At 38.4% G+C, this 23,127-nt stretch overlaps 1 protein-coding gene and 1 long non-coding RNA gene across 4 annotated transcripts in view; one reads left to right on the top strand and one right to left on the bottom strand.

Moving 5' to 3' along the window:
* Positions 1-14,295, top strand: part of furinb (furin (paired basic amino acid cleaving enzyme) b) — a 161,119-nt gene extending 146,824 nt beyond the window's left edge. For 2 of the 3 annotated variants that reach the window (XM_087310973.2, XM_087310974.1), the window contains 3 exons: positions 2,297-2,421; positions 5,287-5,415; positions 13,228-14,295. In XM_087310973.2, the coding sequence (XP_087167099.1) occupies positions 2,297-2,421; positions 5,287-5,415; positions 13,228-13,886 (913 nt within the window). In that variant the 3' untranslated portion in view covers positions 13,887-14,295. 3 annotated transcript variants of the gene reach the window in all.
* A 3,476-nt stretch (positions 14,296-17,771) lies between these two features.
* Positions 17,772-23,040, bottom strand: LOC147830792 (uncharacterized). Its single transcript, XR_015526208.1, has 3 exons — positions 22,147-23,040; positions 20,225-21,912; positions 17,772-20,181 (listed from the first exon to the last, which is right to left on the bottom strand). It is a non-coding gene; the product is annotated as an uncharacterized LOC147830792 (long non-coding RNA).
* Between the last annotated feature and the right edge of the window lie 87 nt (positions 23,041-23,127).

Raw genomic sequence — 23,127 nt, 5'->3', positions numbered from 1 at the left:
TTACAGTATGAAAAACATGAGTTGATGGGCATTGCTTGAGAGCTGCTGTTTTAAGAGAATGAAGCAGATGATAATTGATCTTTGCAAAAAACAAAGATACAAGCACTGTTAAGAGAACGTTCCTCTTTATACTTTTTTGCATCCAAAACAAAATCAAGTTTAAATCTCTCCAGTGCGCTTCTACAGCACTTCCCGTCGGGTTTATGAATGAGCTCAGCAGATGGAGAGCAGGCAGCTGTTCAAGCACTTTCAACCACATGTGCGTCCACACTATAAAAGCAATCCAGTCCAATGCTTTTTCAGCACCACCTCTGGATGCAGTCAAAAATGGGCAAATTCAAAATGTTTTGCACCCTGTTTACACCTGTAAATGTTGTCCACTTTCGACAAAAACGCATCTTAATACCATTTGTAAACCTAATTACTTTGACAACCAAAACAACGGCAGACTGTAGGACCATATGTGAGCAGATGTGCATTCATTCATTTTCCTTCGGCTTAGTCTCCTATTTATCAGGGGTCGCCACAGCGGATTGAACCGCCAGCTATTCCAGCATATATTTTACACAGCCAATGCCCTTCCAGCCACAACCCAGTACTGGGAAACACCCATACACTCACAATTATACACTACGGCCAATTTACTTTATTCAATTCACCTATAGCGCATGTCTTTGGACCATACCTTCCAGCACTCCCGTTTTTCCCAGTAGTCCCCTGTACTTCAGACTCGTTTTGTCATTTTTTTCTGGAAAACTTTCAGAATTTCACCCCCTTCCCCCGGTCGTATGGTGTTTGGTACAATCTATAACACCCCCGGATCGCTGACTATTCCGATGGCAGCCGGTGCCCGGTGCATTGGACGACCAGGCATCCCTTGCACCCCTTCCAGTCGCTCCACTTCCATACTCACCCCTACCTTTTTTCCAGCCCCTGTAAAGCCTCTGATTTGTACTGGACACGCATACACCACCCAACCCCTCCTTTCAGAGAAAAATGTTTGCATGTATGCTTTGGACTCAGGAGCACCCATAAGAAACCCACAGCAACATGGGGAGAACATGCAAACTCTACACAGAAATGCCAACTGGTCCAGTCTGGACTGCGATTAGCGCTGTTGCCTCACAGCAAGAATGCCCCTGGTTTAATTCCTTTCCAAACCAGACGGCTTTTCTGTGCGGAGTTTGCTCGTTCTCCCCATGGTCGCGTGGGTTTTCCCCGGGTCCTCCGGTTTCCTCCCACAGTTCAAAAACAAGCACTCTAAACAATTAATCAAAATACATTAGCTAAACTCTGAGTACACCTTTCAGCATACATATCCGACACTTAGCTACAAGCAAGAGGGGGAGTCATCGAGATGCAACGGGAGGGAGCCCAGGGCTCGAGGATCTTATAAGCTCAGGGCTCTCTCTTTCTCTCTTTCTCTTTACTATCAATCATCAGCTAAGTGTGAACTCTTGAAAAAGCTTTCTGTAGAGGGGGTCAGATGTATTTTGAGGCTGATAACTTTGCAGCAGCAGTGGAAAAGGCATTTGAATGGATGTCTTTCGCCGTGTAAACGGTCATGTGGTTGAAATAGATCTGAACAGCCACAAGAGACACATCTACTCTCTGCCTACTGATTCTTAAGCCTTACGTGATGCGTGTTTGAAGCGTGCTCGCCAGACTGGATGTAATATTCACCATCTAGAATTATAAGATTGAACTGAAGCCAAAAACAAAATGTATAAAGCACAATGTTCTCCAGTCCTAATTTGACTGTTTTGGGATGTAAATTTGCCGTCGTCAGAGCAAAAACAAAAGCTGCTCCTTTTTATTTTTTTTCTAGTCTCCTTTTGCATTCACATGTACATTTGACAAGCCTATTTTGCAGTATTAGTTGGAATGATCAGACATACACCAGCCTATAGATCAGCAAGTGGTTGTAAGTGGACTAAAGAGATGGATTAGAACACCATGTGTAAAGGAGAAAATGTCTCCCTCGTCTACTTGAGATCCGATCGACCAAAACGCATCTTAACACCAGCTGTAAACAGGGCCCTAGCGTATAATCAATGCACACTTGCAAGTAAAGACTCAAAATAAACTCTCAGAAAGTACACCTAATGCCCAGGAAAACACATTTATGCACTTCTCTGTCTACACAAACACAATTCACCCCGTTATCTTCAGGAAATGTAATTATTTATGTTGTAAATACACACTCAATTAATTTGATTCCTGCAATCTTGTTTAATGTTGCCAGATAAGCACATGCTGATCTTTGTTTTTTTTTTTTTGCTTTGTTTGTTTTCAGGCCACAGGATAACTCAGCCGAAGGATTCAACGACTGGGCGTTCATGACCACTCATTCCTGGGATGAGGACCCTCGTGGAGAATGGACCCTGGAGATTGAGAACGTGGCTGGACTTAATGACTACGGTACTAAAATTAGCCTTAATGAGGGTTTTTGTCTTGTTTTTCTGCACAAACGTCCTAGAAGATGCATTCACTTGCAAAAAAAAGTGCTTAAGCAGAAGATAACAGATGTATTTCCCTACTGATATTGTATTTTCATAATAAATTTATATTTGTATTCCTAGGAAAATCAGATTTATACTCGGAACTAGAAACAGCTTGCCTATGAGAAATTAAAAATAAACTTTATTTCAAGAGTTCACACTTAGATATTATTTGACAACTTCTTAGTAAGTTAGCAGGTTTGGCATGCTGTCCCGGGAGAGAACCCTGAGCTCGGAGATAGTTGAGCCCAGGTCCATAGAGCATGTGAGGGGAGTACAAGATCAGGTGGTTCTCGAGAGCTCCCCCTGGTACAGGAGGAAGGGAGGAGAAGGGGTGAATAGGAGGTTTCTTTGGAAAAATTAAGATAAGGGAGTAGTTCTAACTAGGCTACTTAGAGTGAGTTTGGATCCATCTGATTGGCTAGCTAATAAGTGTAGATGAGTGGCCAGCTGCAGTCAATCATATCACGTGCTACTCTCGAAATTAGTTTGTGAAACTTCACTCAAAATACAGCTTTGGGGAAAAAAAATAATTTATTTATTAATAGTTTTGTTTCTCTGAATGGACAATTTACAGTTTGTGTTAGGGCTGCACTATATATAATTTCAGCATTGATATTACAATGTGCGCATCGGCAGCAGTCGCATCACAAGATCTGCAATGTTGAGGCTGAATTATAGTTGACCAGGAGCTACAGAACACATATGATTTGTAGAGTCACTACTAAGTTTAACCACAATAGGGTGAATGTTTATCACATGTTTTTAAGGCCTTGGAATGAGCATTTCAAGAGAGTTTGGGCACAAACACCCTCCATCGGCCCTTACTTATAATGGCCTCCCAATCATCCCCATCCACTGAATTGGCTGTATCTCTGTCTCTCCACTCTACCAATAGCTGGTGTGTTGTAAGTGCACTGGCACCGTTGTCCTGTGGCAGCCGTCGCATCATCCTAGTGGATGCTGCACACCGGTGGTGGTGTGGAGAGACCCCCCCTCATGATTGTAAAGCGCTTTAGGTGTATGGCCATACACAATAAATGCACTATATAAATACACATTACATTATAAAAAGTATGATGTTTGGAGGTGATTTTGGTGGAGTAACAAAGATTAATTATTATATTTAATTATTTATAAGATTTATGGAGAAAAACGTTCAAATATCTACATTTCTAAGCAAAAATATTATTATTTTATTTATCTTATTGGCAGATACTTAAGCTTGTTTTAAGGAAAAACTCCAAATTTTGACTAATTTCTTCTGAAGGCGAAAACAAAACAATATTGACCTACAAGAATTTTTAGATATTTGGACAGGAAATAAGACAAAGTAAGAAAAGTATATTTTTTTGCATTGTAATTATTCAGTTTCTGTACCTGAATAATGTTCAACTCAGAAAACCTAAAACTGTCAAATCGAGCTATTCAATTCATTTGTCTATATCGCAATATTTATCGCAAAAAAGTAAAATATCCAATATTTTGGATAAAATTTTCCAATATTCTCTAGTTTATGTGTTTATGTAAAGCATTTTTTGAGTGTCTGAAAAGTACTTATGATATTTCTACTTTTAAATAAAAATGTCATTTTGGGCTGTTTTTTTATCAAATCGTCAAAATAACTAAAGACAAAAGAAAAAAATGCTCTGAATGAGTCTTTCAATATTTTTATTTGAAATTTGCAGAAAACCAGATCTTAGTTTTTTTTACTGTTTTATAAAAAAATTATAAACATAATATACATAACATTTGCTTTAAATGTTCATATTCACAAAAAATAATAAATAAATGATAATAATAGAAAAAAATTATAATAATGACAACTTAAAAAAATAATACATAAAAAATTAAATAGAGTGAAGCAGTGGTGCAGTAGGTAGTGCTGTCGCCTCACAGCAAGAAGGTCGCTGGGTCGCTGGTTCGAGCCTCAGTTAGGGTTTCTTTGCGGAGTTTACATGTTCTCTCTGCGTTCGCGTGGGTTTCCTCCGGGTGCTCCGGTTTCCCCCACAGTACAAAGACATGCGGTACAGGTGAATTGGGTAGGCTAAATTGTCTGTAGTGTATGAGTGTGTGTTAATGTGGATGTTTCCCAGAGATGGGTTGCGGCTGGAAGGGCATCCGCTGCGTAAAAACTTGCTGGATAAGTTTGCGGTTCATTCCGCTGTGGCGCCCCCGAATTAATAAAGGGACTAGGCCGACAAGAAAATGAAAAAAATTTAATAAATAAATAAAACTCCAATATAAACACAATAACTACAACAAAGCCCCTAACAACATTTCAATGATCAAGTAAATATGTTTTAATCAATGCCCAGGTCTGTTGGAAATCAACTGGAAATCTGCAATAATTTTGTAAGAATAAATAAATAAATAATAATTATAATTATATATATATATATATATATATATATATATATATATATATATATATATATATATATATATATATATACAGTTGAAGTTAGAATTATTAGCGTAAATACATTTTATTAATAAATTAGATGTCATTTAAATAAATAAATACATTTGATTCACTGGAGCATGTATTACAAAAACTAACATTACTGAAAAAGTTGACCTCTCTGATCGTCAATGTATAATGCACCAGGGGTCTCTTCATTTTTTTCGTGGATGTATATTTTCTGAAAACAAAGCCTGATCTTTAAGAATGTCCAGTTCTACTACTAAACAAGACCAAAAAAGGGATTTGTTGTGCTGTGTTGGTGTCATGTGTGTGTTTGTTGGTGTTCATAGTATCTAAAGTTCATCATTTTTCCTGCAGGCGTTCTTTCTCAGTTCACTCTCATCTTATACGGCACTGGCTCTAGTGCCACAGATCCGTCCGTTTCTGACTACACCAGACCTTCAAACAACAGCTGCAAGACCTTCGACACACAGCAGATCTGCATTGGTAAGAAACACACACCATAAATCTTACAAATAAACACTCAATGACATTCATGACCAGAAGGTTTACACACACACACACACACACACACACACACACACACACACAGAGTAATTCCCTTGGCAAAACCTCTCTGTCATATAGAAATGTCTCAGTCTGACTACTCCTTGAGCTTATGAATATTGATATATGTTTATGAGTATGAATATTGCAAAACACTCGGGAGTGACGCCTGAGAGGTTTCATTTAGATTTTAAATTTTGTTTTATTAAAGAAATGCGAATGTTTTATATCCTCAATCTTGAATTGCACCTTCTCAACCTTCAGAGGGCGGTAAACAAGCCTTAGTTTGTTAAACGGATTTCTACACTCACCGGCCACTTTATTAGGTACACCTTACTAGTACCGGGCTGGACCACCTTTTTGCCTTCAGAACTGCCTTAATCTGCCTTGAATCCATGCTTTCATGTTGTTAATGCCAAATTCTAACCCTACCATTTCGCAACCGAAATCGAGACTCTTCAGACCAGGCAACGTTTTTTCAATCTTCTATTGTACAATTTTGGTGAGCCTGTGCGAATTGTAGCTTCAGTTTCCTGTTCTTAGCTGGCAGGAGTGGTACCAGTGTAGTTTTCTGTTGCTGTAGCCCATCTGCCTCAAAGTTGGATGTGTTGTGCGTTCAAAGATGCTCTTTTGCATACCTCAGTTGTAGCGAGTGGTTATTTGAGTGACTGTTGCCTTTCTATCAGCTCGAACGAGCTTCTATCAGCTTGTAACAGAAGTCTGGCCATTCTCCTCCGACCTCTGACATCAACATGGCATTTGCACCCACAGAACTGCTGCTCACTAGATATTTTCTTTTTCTGAGCATTCTCTGTACATCCTAGAGATGGTTGTGTGTGAATATCCCAGTAGATCATCAGTTTCTAAAATACTCAGACCAGCTCATCAGGCACCAACAACCATGCCACGTTCAAAATCACCTTTCTTCTCCATTCTGATGCTTGCGATTGTCTGATTAGAAAATTGCGTTAATGAGCAGTTGGACAGGTGTACCTAATAAAGTGGCCGGTGAATGTAAATTTATTATTTGAAGTTGCTGGGTTAAACTTGATGATTGATCTCTCCATTATGGCCCCATATTGTTCGGGCAGTACTTGAAGGTTCTCAAGGACAAGGCGTTTTCACTTTTGCTGCATGTACGACTGATTTTTACTAGAGGAATAATTTGTCCCATTTGGAGCAGAAATGAGAGCACAACATGAAATGACCTTATTAACTTTAATAAATGTACCTGGACTTGTTCCAGTAGCATTCTCTTATGCAAATGGGAGCCTAAGTGCTTAGCTCATGTATTGGAAGTGCGCAGAACTTTGTCTTGTTGACAACAAACTAATGAAGGATGCGATGATAAATACCTTCAGATGTCTATAGCATTGTTTTTAAGCAGGTATCGAGCAATGAAGATCTTGACAATTTAACTACTTGCAATTTCCAAGCTTGACAGCAGTTGAGCTGAACAAGAAAACACTTCAGAAGCAGACAAGTTGTGCTAATGCCTGATATTTGTGTGACATTAAATTCACTACAAACTAGAAATATTTGCCATCATGCATTTGTTTTTGATTGTTGTGTGTTGTTCTTTTGTAAAAACAAAAGTTGTACATTATGGGCAACACAACAAAAATTAACAGTAAACAATACACTTCAATGTATTGTTTACATATTGTTTACATTACTATTTGTACTATAGAACGCTAAAAACAGTATGCGAGTCGAGTAGTATGTCCGAATTAATAGAATTCTAAAATCAGTATGTGAGAAGTACCCCGATGAACTACTACTTCCGGCGAGATCCTGAAGTGCGCATCCGATGCACGCTACGCTATCCCATGCGATGCATGGGGGATGAATTCATGAATGAAAGTGAATCGACGCAACTGATGCACCAATGGTCAAGGGATGATGACAAAATGGCGGATGTAGCATGTCCGAGTTCCATTCATACTACTTACATTCATACTATATAGAACGTACTTTTCTAACAGCCGCGTCGTAGCTTTAAATTCAAATGCAGTACCTACTGAGCAGTAGGTGATTTCGGACACAGTCATAGTCTTTAGTGTTAAACAACACTTTTTTTTAAACAACATTTTTAAATATTTGATTTTATATTTATAGTATTATATTACACAAAACGTTTATTAATGTTTATAAACAGTACTAGTTAACAGTACTATTATTAAACGGTAGTAAAATATTGTAATTCTTTAACAATGCACTCATAATGAACATCTTGAACTTTGTTTATTGAGTTTTTCCAATTAAACACAAAGTACAGATGAATCTAAATAGATCTTTCATCCCCACACATACTGTCCTGTACATACCCCAAACCTCCAACCCGTAGTGCCAAAAATAAACCATGAATAAAATTAAACAGGAAAACATAGAAGTCAGGTTCGTTCTAAGCATTTTGTCCTGTTCTATCCAAGTATGAAATGAAGCTGCACTGGTATTTGACAAACTAATCTTGCCGCTTTTTCAAACGAAACGCAATTGTTTCCAGTGGCATATAAGATGACGACTCTTTAATCAACATGGAAGTAGAAGGTGGTTTAGAATCCTTCCATCTCGTCGGCGCCAGTGGTGTAGTGGTTAGTGCGTCGATACATGCACTCTGGTGCTCGCGGCAACCCGGGTTCAATTCCGCCTCGCGGTCCTATGCCGATCCTTCCCCTCTCTCTGCTCCCCATGCTTTCCTGTCAATACTCTCTACTGTCCTATTAAAAATAAGTATGAAAACTCCAAAAAAATAATTATTAAAAAAAAAAAGAATCCTTCCATCTCAAAGTTTTACGTTTTATAGCTGCTAGTAGGGCTAGTCTGACAAATGCAACTCATTATGCTTAATGAAACGTTATCTACAGTATGACAACAAACAAACTGATTATTTTTCCCCCATGGTTTGTCTACACTGCGAAAACATTTCAGTCTATGAATTATGCAAGTTCTGCCAAAAAATTATCGTAGAATCACTAAAGCAGCATAAATTAACATCTAAGGTTCACAACCTTATTGTAAAGTTTTTTCCAAAGTGGTCATTTCTATATTCATCTTCATCACAACAAGCTATGAACACAGCTTAATTTAATATATATATATATATATATATAATTTCCAAACTAAATTGCATTTTTAAATATATTAAAAACCCTAAATATTAAAATGTAGAACTTCGCAATTTTACTGTTTACTTTATTACTGTAAATTTTACTATATATTTTTGATCGAGCAAATGCAGCCTTCAAGCTTTCTCTGACACAACCATTGCTACAAGAATGAGGAAAACTAATATCGTAGCCAACTCTGTTTCTCTCAGAAGTATCACTTTACAGTACTTCCAAAGTTTTCTGGTGATATTTGTCTTCAAAATGGCTGTAATTTCCAGCGATACGTGAAAAAAGTACTTTTACCATCAAACAATGCCTTGCAACTAATTTAGAGATGATTAACATAATTGTCATTATTTTTGTGAGACGTTTAATCATGATAAATTATGCATGACTATTATTGGAATGTCCAGCCAATTCCATGCATGTTCAATAAAAAAAAAGGTCAGAAAAGGTTTTTTTTTCTTCAATGTCAAAAATGTTTGTAATTTATTAGACACAAATGAATCATTCGAGCACAGAGATCTGGGTTATGTTACCCCAATGCAATACAATAATTACATTGAGGAGGTTGGCAACTAACTTACATTTCCCTGACTTCAGCATATATGCACAACGGATATTAACAGGTGGAGTTTTGGTGTAACCTCACTTATCAGTCATTCTGCAGTCCTTTGGCTCATGTACCCAAACATACTTCCTCTTTCTGCACCCCTTCTCTGCATACCAGAACTCAACAGTTAAGTGACCTACAATATGTTTCACAACTTCTACAGGCATCATGCTCCTTGTGATATGTCTAGACTTCTTATTAGACAGAAGTCTAAAGCAAAGCCCCCCCGCACTATTTATGTTGGCTTGAGAAAGCCAACATACTGTAATGCTACTTAAACTTATTCTTATTATTATTCTTATTATTATTATTATTCCGGCTTCTGACCAAAAAAAAGCAATCGCTTCTCCTCCCAGGGCTTAGATGCTACAAGCCCCAAATTTGGTCAAAAGCTGTCTATTGCCCATGAGATGGTTGCTGTATGTCCTCATGCCGATAAGATTTGTAGTTTTTGAATTAAAAATTTTTTTAATTAAAAAATTGTAAATATTACAATCGAGTATTTGGGGCATATAAAAAAGTATACAATCCTCAAATTTGGCCAAAAGATGTGCTTTAAATTGAAGATAATTATCATATTTATTTGGTGTAATTATAAATAACAGTTTTCCTATAAATATTTTTTTTATATTAAATTTGTAAAATTCAGACTCAAAGCGTGTCAGAGTGTCCACGAGATGGCGCCAGAGAACCATTTTTTAGCCCTTTGTAATTTAGTACTGGCCCTTTAAGAGGAGGGGATATCCGGACTGACTGTTTTGAATCTACAGAAATTCGGGCTCATTTCAGACGTGCTTGTTACAACATTTGAAGCTGAAATTGCGACCATTTTGGTCGCATATGCGCCTGAAAATTAATCTATGCGACCTCATAACATATTTGGGCGCATTAGTGCGACTGCAGATGGTTGTAGTGCGACCTGTTTTGATTTTTTGTAAAAACGTGCTGAATCGCTCTTCCCTGCCGCTATATTGGTTCATATTAGCTGTCAATCACTCAAGGTATTCCGCTGTCAGATGACAGGGAAGGAGCTTTTATGACCACGGGAAATGCAAACGGCTGAAGAGTAAAAACTTAAAGCACACAGGTTTGCAAACCCCACCTAAAATTGAGGTGTAGATGAGAGAGATCGTGACACGTCACGTGGTGAATAATGATCCACCAGCTGAGATCACTGAAACTGCGGCTCATAACAAAGACCGGTATTGCGCCGATGGTTAGTGCAAGAATCCTGCTCTGCCTGCTCATAAATTGGGTCGGCTGACTCGCCAGCTTTTCCACAAACACCGAAAAATAAAGATCATCTCAGACTGAACCTTTAAATTGACACAAACTGAAACCAAAACTTTTAAAGAGTGATAGAAGTGAGACTTTACTTTCTTTCTTTTGTCTATTCTTTTTTGAGGTGTATATTATTTCTTTATTTATTTACTGATGACTGCTTTGCAGCTTTCATCATTGAATTGAATTATTTATTATAATCTTTTGTTTGTTTTGTAGCAGAAATATTATTTATTAAATTGACATGCATATAAAAACAGCAGCACAAAATCAATATTTCTTACTGCAATGCTTCATTTTTGTTTGATGCAAACTATACAATTATTTTATATAAAGTAACAGACTTTTTATAGCAGATAACCTACATTCATGCACATTCAAGGCAGTATCATAATGAGAAATGGAATTCATTGTTACTATTATTGTCATTTTCATCATCACTAATATTCTATGGCCTAATTATTAGACATTCATTTTAGAATTATTGCACACAAATATCAATGTCTTCGCAGCATTAGTTAGATAGTTGTTTCTGGTTTTTGTCAGTCCTATTGATGTTGTTTTAAAATACAATAAATCCCTTAAAAAGCAATTTGCAGCGGTGCTCATTCATTTTTGGTGGGTGCTCCTAAATTTTTTCTGGTGCTCCTAAATTTATTTTGGTGCCCCTGAATATTTGAAGTTGGGAGCACCGGTGCTACCAAGTAAAAAAGTTAATTTCGAGCCCTGTGTATATATATATATATATATATATATATATATATATATATATATATATATATATATATATATATATATATATATATATATTCATACAGTTGATGTCAGAATTATTAGCTCCCCTGTTTATTTTTTCCCCAATTTCTGTTTAATGGAGGGAAGATTGTTTCAGCACATTTCTAAGCATAATAGTTTTAAAAACCTATTTCTAATTACTGATTTATTTTATCTTTGCCATGATGACATTAAATAATGTTTGACTTGATATTTTTCAAGACACTTCTATACAGCTTAAAGTCACATTTAAAGGCTTAACTAGGTTAATAAGGGTAACTAGGCAGGTTAGGGTAATTAGGCAAGTTATTTTATAACGATGGTTTGTTCTGTAGATTATCAAAAAAAATTGCTTAAAGGGGATAATAATTGTGTCCCAAAAATGGTTTTTAAATAATTAATAACTGCTTTTATTCTAGCCGAAATAAAACAAATAAGACTTTCTCAAGAAGAAAAAATATTATCAGACATACAGTGAAAATTTCCTTGCTCTGTTAAACACCATTTGGGAAATATTTAAAAAAGGGAAAAAAAAATCAACTGGGGGTTAATAATTCTGACTTCAACTGTGTATATATATATATATATATATATATATATATATATATATATATATATATGTGTGTGTGTGTGTGTGTATATATATATATATATATATATATATATATATATATATATATATATATATATATATGTGTGTGTGTGTGTGTGTGTGTGTGTGTATATATATATATATATATATATACACACACACATTTATGGTTAGGGTTATAAGGATTATTTTTTATCCCCCTTTTATGTTGGCAAAAACATAAGTTTACTTCAGATATTTCTTTCAAAACAGAATATTCTGTACCGCAAAAAAGCCTTCTCCTCACTTGTGATAATGACAATGAAAGCCAAGCTTTTGGCCTATGCTGTACCAAAAAAATAAATAAAATCACCCAGGTGATGACAATTAAATATTACGATTATAACATTGTGTTAGTGGCCAGTGGGGTGAAACAACGTCATTGGTCAGAATTAACCACATGATGAAGACGGCCTAATATTGTATTTAATGCGATTTTCTTCCTGTAAACTGTATATATAACTATATAACTATATATATAACGCTGCAAATTACTGTAAATTGACTGTACTCTATATTAACTGCAAAACTGATAAGACTGATTAAATAAAAGACAAATTAACTAAATATATGTGCTATTGTTTCATTAGTATTTTAATTTAATATTTTTCTTTATATGATATTTATTATAATGTAATTTTGTTCAGATTATAATATATACTATAAATACTAACTATACTATAGTGATCTGCATTAAACAACCTGAACAAATCAGTCCTCTCTCTCTCTCTCTCTCTCTCTCTCTCTCGATTTGATCAAAAATGTAAATGAGGCCTTCCGATTAACAGTCCAGTGGACCCTAGCAACAGCCTAGAAACCACTCAGAACACCCTAGCAACTACCTAGGAATGCCTTAGCTACACCTTAGCAACCGCCTAGCAACCACTTCTCAACCGCTGTGCTTCCTGCCAACTGCCTTTGAGTCCCCGGCGCAGTCACGTTGGCTTTCTCAAGCCAACATCAAAGTTTGTCTACGAACTTTAGGTTCTAGTTTTATTCTTATTCTGCTATTTCCCTCCTGTCAGCAGTTTCTTCTAAGAAGTATGCAACACAGTAAGAAAGAAGAAGTATGTATGGTTAATATATAGTATCATACAAAAGAAAAAGATTGATTAATCTGTTGTTAGTCTATTTTTTTCTAATAAAAAAATAAAGACACAAAAGTAATAAAAAATAAATTCCTTTTTCCTTGCACTATGCAGTTATTTGTCTAATTTTGCATACAACACCTGTGGAATGGCTGATCTTTCGAAAGCTGAATGTGTTTCACATGCTGTTTTTACTTCTTTCCACAGTCATAACAACATCTAATATTACACCTTCTCCCGATCTCTGTTTTGCAGAATGCAGCACGGGTTTCTCTCTTTTCCTGCAAGGCTGTGTGAAGTCCTGTCCTCCGGGCTTCATCTCTGGGCCGCAGGTGCTCAACTTGTCGTTGGACAACTGGGTGGAGCACTCGACTGTACAGGCGTGCCTGCCCTGCCACCCGGCCTGCCTGACGTGCTCCGGCTCCGGAGAGAACGAGTGTCTGTCCTGCCCCCCACACAGTCACTTAGTGGCCACTTCTTGCTTGCACCAGAACCAGGTGCAGAGAAAATCCCCCAGCATTCCCGTGATCCAGCACGAGGCGGATTCCAGCTCGGAGGAATCATTGCGTGATCCCGGGCTTTCCTCCAGATTGCCGGCGCTGGTGGCGGTGCTCAGCTGTGCCTTCATCCTGGCCACTTTTGCAGCCGTTTTTGTGCTGCTTCAGCTGCACTCCGGTGCAGCCAGCGCCCCCTTCTGTCGGAGGACCAAACTGCCAGTGATCGACACAGGCCGAGGGGGGATTCGAGTGGGTTTTGGGTTTGGACTCAACCGGGGGAAAGTGTCGTATCGGGGGATTCCCACTGTGTGGGGGGATGAGGATGCGGCGGGAGGGATGAACTCTGAGTCGGACAGCGAAGAGCTGGAATTTCACAGCGAAAAAACTGCTTTTATACGAACTCAGAGTGTTCTTTAACGCCCCCTGTGGGCCTTTTTTAACATCTGTCTTCCTCATGCCAGGATACAGAACTAGTCTGCACTATTCAGACTGTGTGTGTGTGTGAGAAATGTGTATATGAGAGATAATGGTGCAGTTGACGTGTTTGACCCGAATGCGATTAAACCCAAGACATCTCCACTGCGCTGAACGATTCCCGTTATTTTCACTTTTATTTGTCTTAGTGGTCTGGCTCCAATGCCCTGAGATTTGAACCACTAAACAGGATCAATAACACCAGTGGGTGTGTGTGTGTGTGTGTGTTTTGTTGTGCGTGTACAGGGTTTGAGCAATCCCGAATGTTGACTTTGTAACAAACACAAAAAAAGGGCTGTCATTTGTTCCAGTCAACTTTTTATTAAAGGTTGCGACTGTTTTATGCACAAAACTTCTGGCGCTTCACTCATTACATCATTCATCATTTGTGTGATACGTTCTTGACACTAAAGTCTGCTTTCTCTGCTAGTCAAAGGCAGCTCCGGGACATTTCCACCGATTCGATCAGGGATGATTTAACTGTGCATAATTTCTGTTGCAACGGAAATGTTGCAACAGCGTTGGGAAAGTGAACCATGACTGCATGGAATTAGATAACACGCAAACCTCTGCCTGCTCAGAGCCTCCGGCACGGATTCAGAACAGTGGGAATCGCATACAAACAAATGATCGAAATGCTGAACACAGCTCCATGCGCACAGATCCGATCTGTCAGTCATTCAAGATCCAGCACTGTCTTTTAGGCTGATTTGAAGAGCTCGCCATCAAAGATACCCTCGGGTGTCTATTTAAACGGTTTATTTTGCACCTTTTCAGCAAGCTAATTAGCATGTGTCTTCTCAAACAGTGACTTCTCGGTGTTTGAACCAAAAGAAACCTTGTCCCAGAGGTTATTTTATTGATTTCCACATTGGATTTGGACTTGTCTGCACTAACACAAAGGAGCCTCGAAGGGGAAATGTGTCATATGTTTCCCAAAAGGTCAATGTCAGCCCTGAGACATGAATGCAGCTCCTATTTGTGGAGCCTCTAGTTGGCTTCTTTCATAATCATGACATTTGAGTGCTGCAGAGATACAATTGCTGTACAAAACCTGTGAGTCAACTGATTCAAACAGCTAGAGCACCGCCTATGTAGGCAGCTACCTTCTGAGAAAACGTACTAACTAGAGGAAAATGTCATGAATGATGGATTTGGAGAGCTCTTCATAGGCAGCGTCAAAGGAAAGCCAAATCATAATTTATTCAAGTAAAGTTGACTATTTCATGCTGCCAAGCTAATGATGCAACACTGCGATAAAGAGAAAGCCACTCTCACACACACACACAAATACAATAGTTTCCAAAAATACTGGTTATAATCAGTGTTGGCGGAAGTTGCTTTGGAAAGTAGTGCATTACAATATTGAGTTACTCCCCCAAAAAAGTAACTATTTGGGCTACTTGTTTACTTTTTTTTAGAAAGTAATGAGTTACTTTTCAGTTACTTTTGCATGACTTTTCCAAACCTGCCGGAGGTTTGATCTCGTTCAGAACTTGCAGGTGTTTTGTTTTTTTTTTTTAATCGAGAAGATCTGCATTTAACAACCTACACCTTCATTTCTTTTTTTTTTTTTTAAATGTAGGATAAAACTGTACTTCAAGAGTTCACACTTAGCTGATGATTGATTATAAGCAAGTTTGGCATGCTGTCCCGGGAGAGAGCCCTGAGCTCAAAGGTTCTTAAGCCCTGGGCTCCCTCCCGTTTGGAGGGCGAGAGGGGAGCCTTGAGCTCAGGCAGAACTCCCCCTTGATAAAAACGGATGACTAAAAATGTAATGCTATAAAACAATATGCTGCATGGTGAGAGATTAACTGTAGTGCAAAATTTAGATTTATCAATTAACTTGTTGTGCATGTTTTTGGAATGTGGAACCGGAGGACCCGGGGAAAACCCATGCAAGCACGGGAAGAACATGCAAAACTACACACAGAAACGACCACCGGCCTGTTAAAGGACTAGAACCGGTGACGTTCTTGCTGTGAGGCGACAGTGCTAATCACTGGGCCACCGTGCTGCCCTATGGAGGGAAAGGTGAAGAGGTAGGGGTGGAAGGGGGGATTCTTCAAATCGAAGATGACTGTATTGAAAAAACCCTGGCTCTTTATAGTGGGTTAGGAATGGCCTGATTGGTGGATCATGCATTCTAATGCAGAACCAGCCGTGTTCAATCATAATCACATGCTCCTCTCGAAATTAGTTTATGAATAAACTTCACTTTGAGAACTTTCTGTCACAAAAACCAACCGCAGTATACAAAAACTATAAATACTGGAATAGTTAGTGGTTCATCCCACTGTGGCGCCTTCTGAAATAGCGACTAAGCTGGATAAAAATGAATAATGAATTATCAAAGACCACAGCAATAAAAAAAAAAGAAAATGAAAAGTCTCCTTTAATGTACTACTGAATAATAAAGTCCTCTAAATGTTAGATGGCCTGCGGGAGAGTAAACCAACACTAGATTTTCATTTCTGGGTAAACCACCCCCTTTTAAATGCTGTCTATTAGATGTTAAAACAGCACACAATGAGTCATTCCATCAGATCTTTCGGCACCGCATTAAAGCGTTTGCCAGTCCTGTCAATTCCGCAGTTATTAAATTAATAACAAACATCTGTTGCGTTCATGTTTATTGAACGATATTTAAAAGTACTTGAACATCTGATGGAATGTTTGCTTTTTTTATTGATGCCAATTTGCCATCATTCACATTGAGACCCACACATATTCGATCAGTGTAAATTAACAACATGAACGTTATGCACTTCTCGACATGACTCCTGCAGTGGGCGGTCATCAATATTTCATGCGTTCTTCATAGGACGGCCTAAGCATAACATATTTCCATGACGGCACAGGAAGAAGGGGAAAAAAAAGTTTTTCTTTCCAGCTCCCTGAAGAGGGAGGAGAGATCTAGTTTATGGAAATGGCACATTTAAAATGCTTTCCATAATTAGTTCAGCTGGGAGGAAACGGGATCTCATATTCAACACTGGAAGCTTCTGCCTACTTGGTATTATAAGTGAGACTGAGGCGGCTGTGCACATACTAATCAAGCAATAAGGCAGAAATATGGATGGTCCGGCTACTCGTGAGAGCGGTGTCATGTTGTTTCTCATCTTCACTGCTCTTCTAAGAAAATATAGGACTATATTTCCACCAACGCTGATTCGCTGTCAGACTACTAATGCAACAAATGGCTCTCTTCGACTAATAAGCGCTGATGTCAGTTTGCCCTGTTGTATTTTTACATCTGCACCTCAGATTTTCCTAAATTTCTTAACCCTTGTGTGCTGTTGGGGATGTTTTCTTCCACCCTGGGGTAATATTAAGTCTTGATTTGGCTACAAATCAAGACTTTGGGTTTCAATTCAATTCAAGTTTATTTGTAAAGTTTTTATTTTTAATTATTGTTACAAAGCAGCTTTACAAAAGGTGCACTTTATTGCATTAATGAAATTAAGCTAAAAATACAATCAAATTTAAGTTATTATATACATCCATAATTAACCTGCTATTTTATAGCATATAAGTGATGTATATGTGTACATGTTGGATGTAGTGTATTGTGTATGTGTTGTCCTCGAAGTCCTCGATGGTTGGCATCATCTCTTTGCAGGTCTTGGATCCCCAACAATGCTGCTGCACAGTCTCTTGAGGCCTCAGGATGGGCATCCCCAGGTGGAAATAGAGACCACAGAAAATAAATAGCGCAGCACAATGGAAACAATTAAAGCTGCAAGCAGCGATGAAAGGGACCTCACAAATGGACTCACAGCCATCCGGTGTCCTTAGGATGACAGAGAACAGTGGACAATAATAATTTAAGCTGATTTACATAAAAAATCTGAGAAAATCACTGATGTATGCCAAACTTCTTTCTATCAGCAGGTGGCGCTATAACTGTGACTTAATATTTGCATGTAGATGTCTTCAAGAGAGGAATCTCATCGAGCCTGTGAATTTTCAGGAAGGTCAGACATTGATTGGCTGAGTTATAAGTTCTTCCTCCTCCATGGTGAAACATTGAACTTTGTCAGTCCGCAATTTAGCATCACAAAGGCCTTTGGATTAAACTAATTGAACTTGGATTCGATGTGATAAAATTTGTGGGAGGAGTTTGTTACACTGTAAAACATGACACCTCCTGTTGCTAGCAGGTGACGCTATAACTGTAACTGGATATTGGCATGTAAATGTGTTCAGGTCAAGACTGTTCTCAAACGTGTGAATTTTGAAGCAGATTGGATTGTGCATGTCTGAGTTATAACAACTTCCTGTTTTGTGGCGAAAATCAAAGTTTGTGACGCCGCCACGGACACGCCCTTTAACGAAAACTGTAGATCTTCGCAGTTTAACATTGCCAAGGCAATAGCCAATTTTGGTGTTGATCCGATTAAATCCCTAGGAGGAGGTCGTTAAAATACAACACCTGGAAATGCCAAAAACTGCACTTTTTCGGCACAAGAAGTTACAAATATCGGACTTCCTGTTGGGTTTGAGATTTTGAGACTTTTTTTTTGTAGGTTTAGGCATGTTTGATGTGTGTGGCAATTTTCGTATGTGGGCTTGAATCAGAGTCGTCCATCAAAGATCCATACTGTAGGTAGCGCTGTCGAGTCATTTTGCCACACCCCTTTCCAAAACCTATAACAAACGTAAATTGTTGCCACTTCCAGGGCGTACAAAGTTTCGGGAGTTTTCTGGCATGTGCAGACACTTAAAATCACGATTCATTCCACAGGTGGAGAAGAAGAAGACGAAGCTGTTCCAATAGGGTCTACACACCATTCCGGTGCTCAGTCCATAATCAACGTTTCAGGACAATGAAATGATTTTTGGTGCCAAAACGTATTTTGACAGATATTTTGGGAAAATGCTTTGAAAGTTTTCAAAAACTTAGTTCACTTTGGGTAAATTGACTACCCTTTTGTTTTGTTAGTGGCTGTTTTTGCCCCATTGACTTCCATTATATAATATTTTTGGATTGCAAAGACACCATATAATCATGCATTCCTGATTGTTGGTTTTCCGTGTTGGGAAGAGGTCCAATTAGCAATTTTTACTTTTGATCAACAGTTGCAGTGCATTCGTGTGGGTTTCCTCCAGGTGCTCCGGTTTCCCCCACAAGTCCAAAGACAAGCGGTACAGGTGAACTGGGTAAGCTAAAATTGTCCATAGTGTATGTGTGTGAATGAAAGTGTATAGGTGCAACCCAGAGATGGGTTGCAGCTTGAAGGCCATCCCCTACGTAAAACATATGCTGGATAAGTTGACGGTTCATTCCACTGTGGTGACCCCGGATTGATAAAGGGACTAAGCCGAAAAGAAAATGAATGAATGAATAATGTGTTTGTCATTCTCTGAGAAAAGAAGAACAGAAGAAAGTATAATAATAAAAAAGATCTGCTGGCATTCAGGAGGAGTAGGTGGTGCTGGTTTGTTTGAACTGAAGCATCTGAAGTGAAATATATATACGGGAGCTGGTGTGAGTATGTTTATTCAACACTTCAATGAGAATATCAGATGAGCTGCTTTTCAATTCAGCTTAATTCAGTAATAAGCCCATCGTTTATTTGCTTACTCACAAAAATGCTTTGATCTTTTTGCAGGGGAATGGGTATTTCTGTGGAGTGTATAAGATGTTTTGAATAATGTTCATGCTGCCATTTTCAAAAGTACCATACAACCTTTGTTCCCAAAAATTAGGAATTTTAAATCGCCCTTTACACCAAGAATGATAAACATGTGCCACTAATACTATTCATTTATTTTCCTTCAGTTTAGTCCCTTTATTCATCAGGGGTCGCCACAGTGGAATGAACCACCAACTTATCCAGCATTTACACAGTGGATGGCCTTCCTGAGGTAACCCAGTACTGGAAAGGATCCATACATTCTCATTCACACACACACTACGGACAATTTCATTCAGTTTCTTTTCAGCTTAGTCCCTTTAATAATCAGGGATCGCCACAGCAGAATGAACCACTAACTTATCCAGTATATGTTTTACACAGTGGATGCCCTTCCAGCCACAACCCATTACTGGGAAACACCCATACACACTCCTTCACACACATACACTACGACCAATTTAGTTTATTAAATTCACCTATATGTGTTCAGACTTGTCCGGACACGAACGAAACCCACACGAACACGGGGAGAACATGCAAACTCCACACAGAAAAGCAAACTGGCCCAGTCGGGACTCAAATCAGCAACCTTCTTGCTGTGAGGCAACAGTGCTAACCACTGAGCCACCCATATTACACTGTTTTAAAAGTTATTAAGCTACAAAGGTAGTACCTATACAGACAAACCACCAGAGTCGAAGCTTTTCAAGCATTACATGACAAAACCGCTGCTGACACTAATAAACATCAACTTTATAATGATAAACAGTGTCTACAATTAACACATGGCATGCACCGAATGAGAATAAAAGCATTGGCAAGAATATAAACTGCTAGTGCCAGTTGGCTGATGAAAACTTTATTTTAATCATTCTGACAATGCCTCCGAATGCGCAGTTATTTCCATCTAAAGGGTATGTTGTCATGACATTATTGTGTAGTCTGATAAAGTTTGAGAAGCGTTTTTAAATCCATTATTAACTAAGCTGAAGCATTATCACATGAGAAGTTTCCTTGTGGCTTTTCACCAAAATATCGGATTTAGCAAACAACGAAATCATAAGTCTACAATGTCTGACAAAAGTTGTCGTCGATTTCAGTAAGAGCAACAAATAATAACTTGACCTCTAGTTGATCATGTGGAAAAGTGGCAGAAAGTCGATTTTTCAGATGAATCATCTGTTGAACTGCATCCCAGTCATCAAAGATACTGCAGAAGACCTACTGGAACCTGCATGGACTCAAGATTCTTACAAAAATCAGTCAAGTTTGGTGAAGGAAAAATCATGGTTTGGGGTTACATTCAGTATGGGGAGTGCAAGAGATCTGCAGAGTGGATGGCAACATTAACATCCTGAGATATCAAGACATTTGTGCTGCCTATTACATTACAAACCACAGGAGAGGGCAAATTCTTCAGCAGGATAGCGCTCTTCATACTTCAGCCTCCACATCAAAGTTCCTCCAAACAAAGAAGGTCAAGGTGCTCCAGGATTGGCCAGCCCAGTCAATGCATGCTCAATAATGTTCATGTCTGGGGTAAGATGGAGGAGGCATTGAAGATGAATCCAAAGTATCTTGATGATCTCTGGGAGTCCTGCAAGAACGCTTTCTCTGCCATTCCAGATGACTTTATTAATAAGTGATTTGAGTCATTGCAGAGATGTAAGGATGCAGTCGTCCAAGCTCATGAGTCATACACAATATTCATTCATCATCAACTTCATATTCTATTCTGTACATTATTTCTGTTTAGGGACAAGACTTTTGTCTAAGCAAAGTTAGACCTTACTGTCCTAATTAAATAATTAGTAATCAAGGCATGATCATATTTTATTTTGGTGAAATAAGCGTAATCTAGAGGCCTTTTCATTTCATATAAGCCACTTCTGATACCAAATGATCAACTAGAAGTCAATTTATTACCTGTTGTTCCTAAAACTTAGATAGGCGACACGACTTCTGTCAGGTATACAGGAGATGTCTATGTGTACGTGTTTATTAGTGATGGTGAAATGAAGCTTTCTGAACCAGTGAATCAATAAACTAAATTGTATCATGAAAAGATTTGTTACTCGAAGCTTTCCAATTCAGAGCTCGATGAGGACCTTGGCTGGATATAGTGTGGGAAAGCACTGTGTTGCAAAAATGTCAAATGTTCACAACCGACCAACTCATTCATGTAGTAATGCAAACAATAATAAACTCATTCCTCAAATACTGTAGCTTTTTACATACAGTATGAGGTATGTTTACATACACCACTGATGACTGTAGTAAAACACAAGGTATTCAGATGTATTTACATTTATAGTATTCATATGCTCCTACACCCACCCACTCGTTCCTAGCGGGGATAGAACTGGCGATTCCTGGAAGGGATGCAAATGCTCTAAGTCAGGGGTGTCCAGACTCGGTCCTGGAGGGCTGGTGTCCTGCAGATTGTAGCTCTAACTTGCCTCAACAAACCTGCACAGATGTTTCTAGAAAGCCTAGTAAGAGCTCAATTGGCTAGCCCAGGTGTGTCTGATTGGGGGTTAGAACTTTACTTTGCAGGACACCCGCCCTCCAGGACTGAGTTCGGGCATCCCTGCTCTAAGTAGGAGACTAAGGGAGTGAGGCTTTTGGGCTGCACTTGCTAGCTCACCTCCGTTATATACTATACTAGAATATGCAGTGGCCTTCTTTAAAAATAACTGTAAATAATACACTTTAGTATGGTTCAAAAGCTTTTTACTATAAATTAGTATTGTATTTTACTTTAATTACTGGGGCGTGGGACTGGTGCAGGGATTTGAAACAGTAGAAATGTATGTAATCGACGCCTAATCTCTCCCTATACACTTTACAAACCCACAAGGGTGTTTAAACCTTTGAATCAAAATTCGAAGCAAAACGAATCAAGCTCCGGCACACTGCTTCACTGCATGAAGTATAATTTTTTTGATACATGCTTCAAAGCCTCGGTGCACAACGTCACATCACCAGTGTTTAATGAAGCGTACTCGTGTATGTGTTGTCCTTGAAGTTGTCGATGGTCATTTTAGATGACATTTCAGAATACAGTTGTGAATTACTCCAGGGGTGGACTTGCCATCTGGCAATTCTGGCAAATGCCAGAAGGGCCGGACCATTCTTTAAATGTGGGCCGGTCAGCTATTTTTTTAATTAATTTTTTTTTTGTTATATGTATTGTTTTACATGCAGGCAGCTTTAATCTCTTTCAAAATATGAGTATTATGATGATGATACTAGTAATAATGATAATAAATGTTAAGCATTGGCCCAATCGACAATGATCGGCTGGTTTTGAGATGGGCTGACCCAATTAGAGGTTACGCAGACATAATCAAAATCTGTCAAGAATGTCAAATAAACAGTAAGTGCAACACAAGCTAATTGTTAGAGATGGACCGTAAAAAAGAAAAGGTGTTGCCGAAAAGTCTAGAGAAAGCAAAAAAAAAAAAAAAAAAAAGTCTTTAAAATCAGACGCTGCCAAATGCATAAAATTAACTGAAATAGTGTCGAAAGGGCACAGCGCA

The sequence above is a fragment of the Danio rerio genome, chromosome 25, assembly GCF_052040795.2.
Source record: "Danio rerio strain M-AB ecotype USA chromosome 25, GRCz13ab, whole genome shotgun sequence".
NCBI classification, from domain to species: domain Eukaryota; kingdom Metazoa; phylum Chordata; class Actinopteri; order Cypriniformes; family Danionidae; genus Danio; species Danio rerio.
This window is presented reverse-complemented; position numbering and strand designations above follow the sequence as displayed.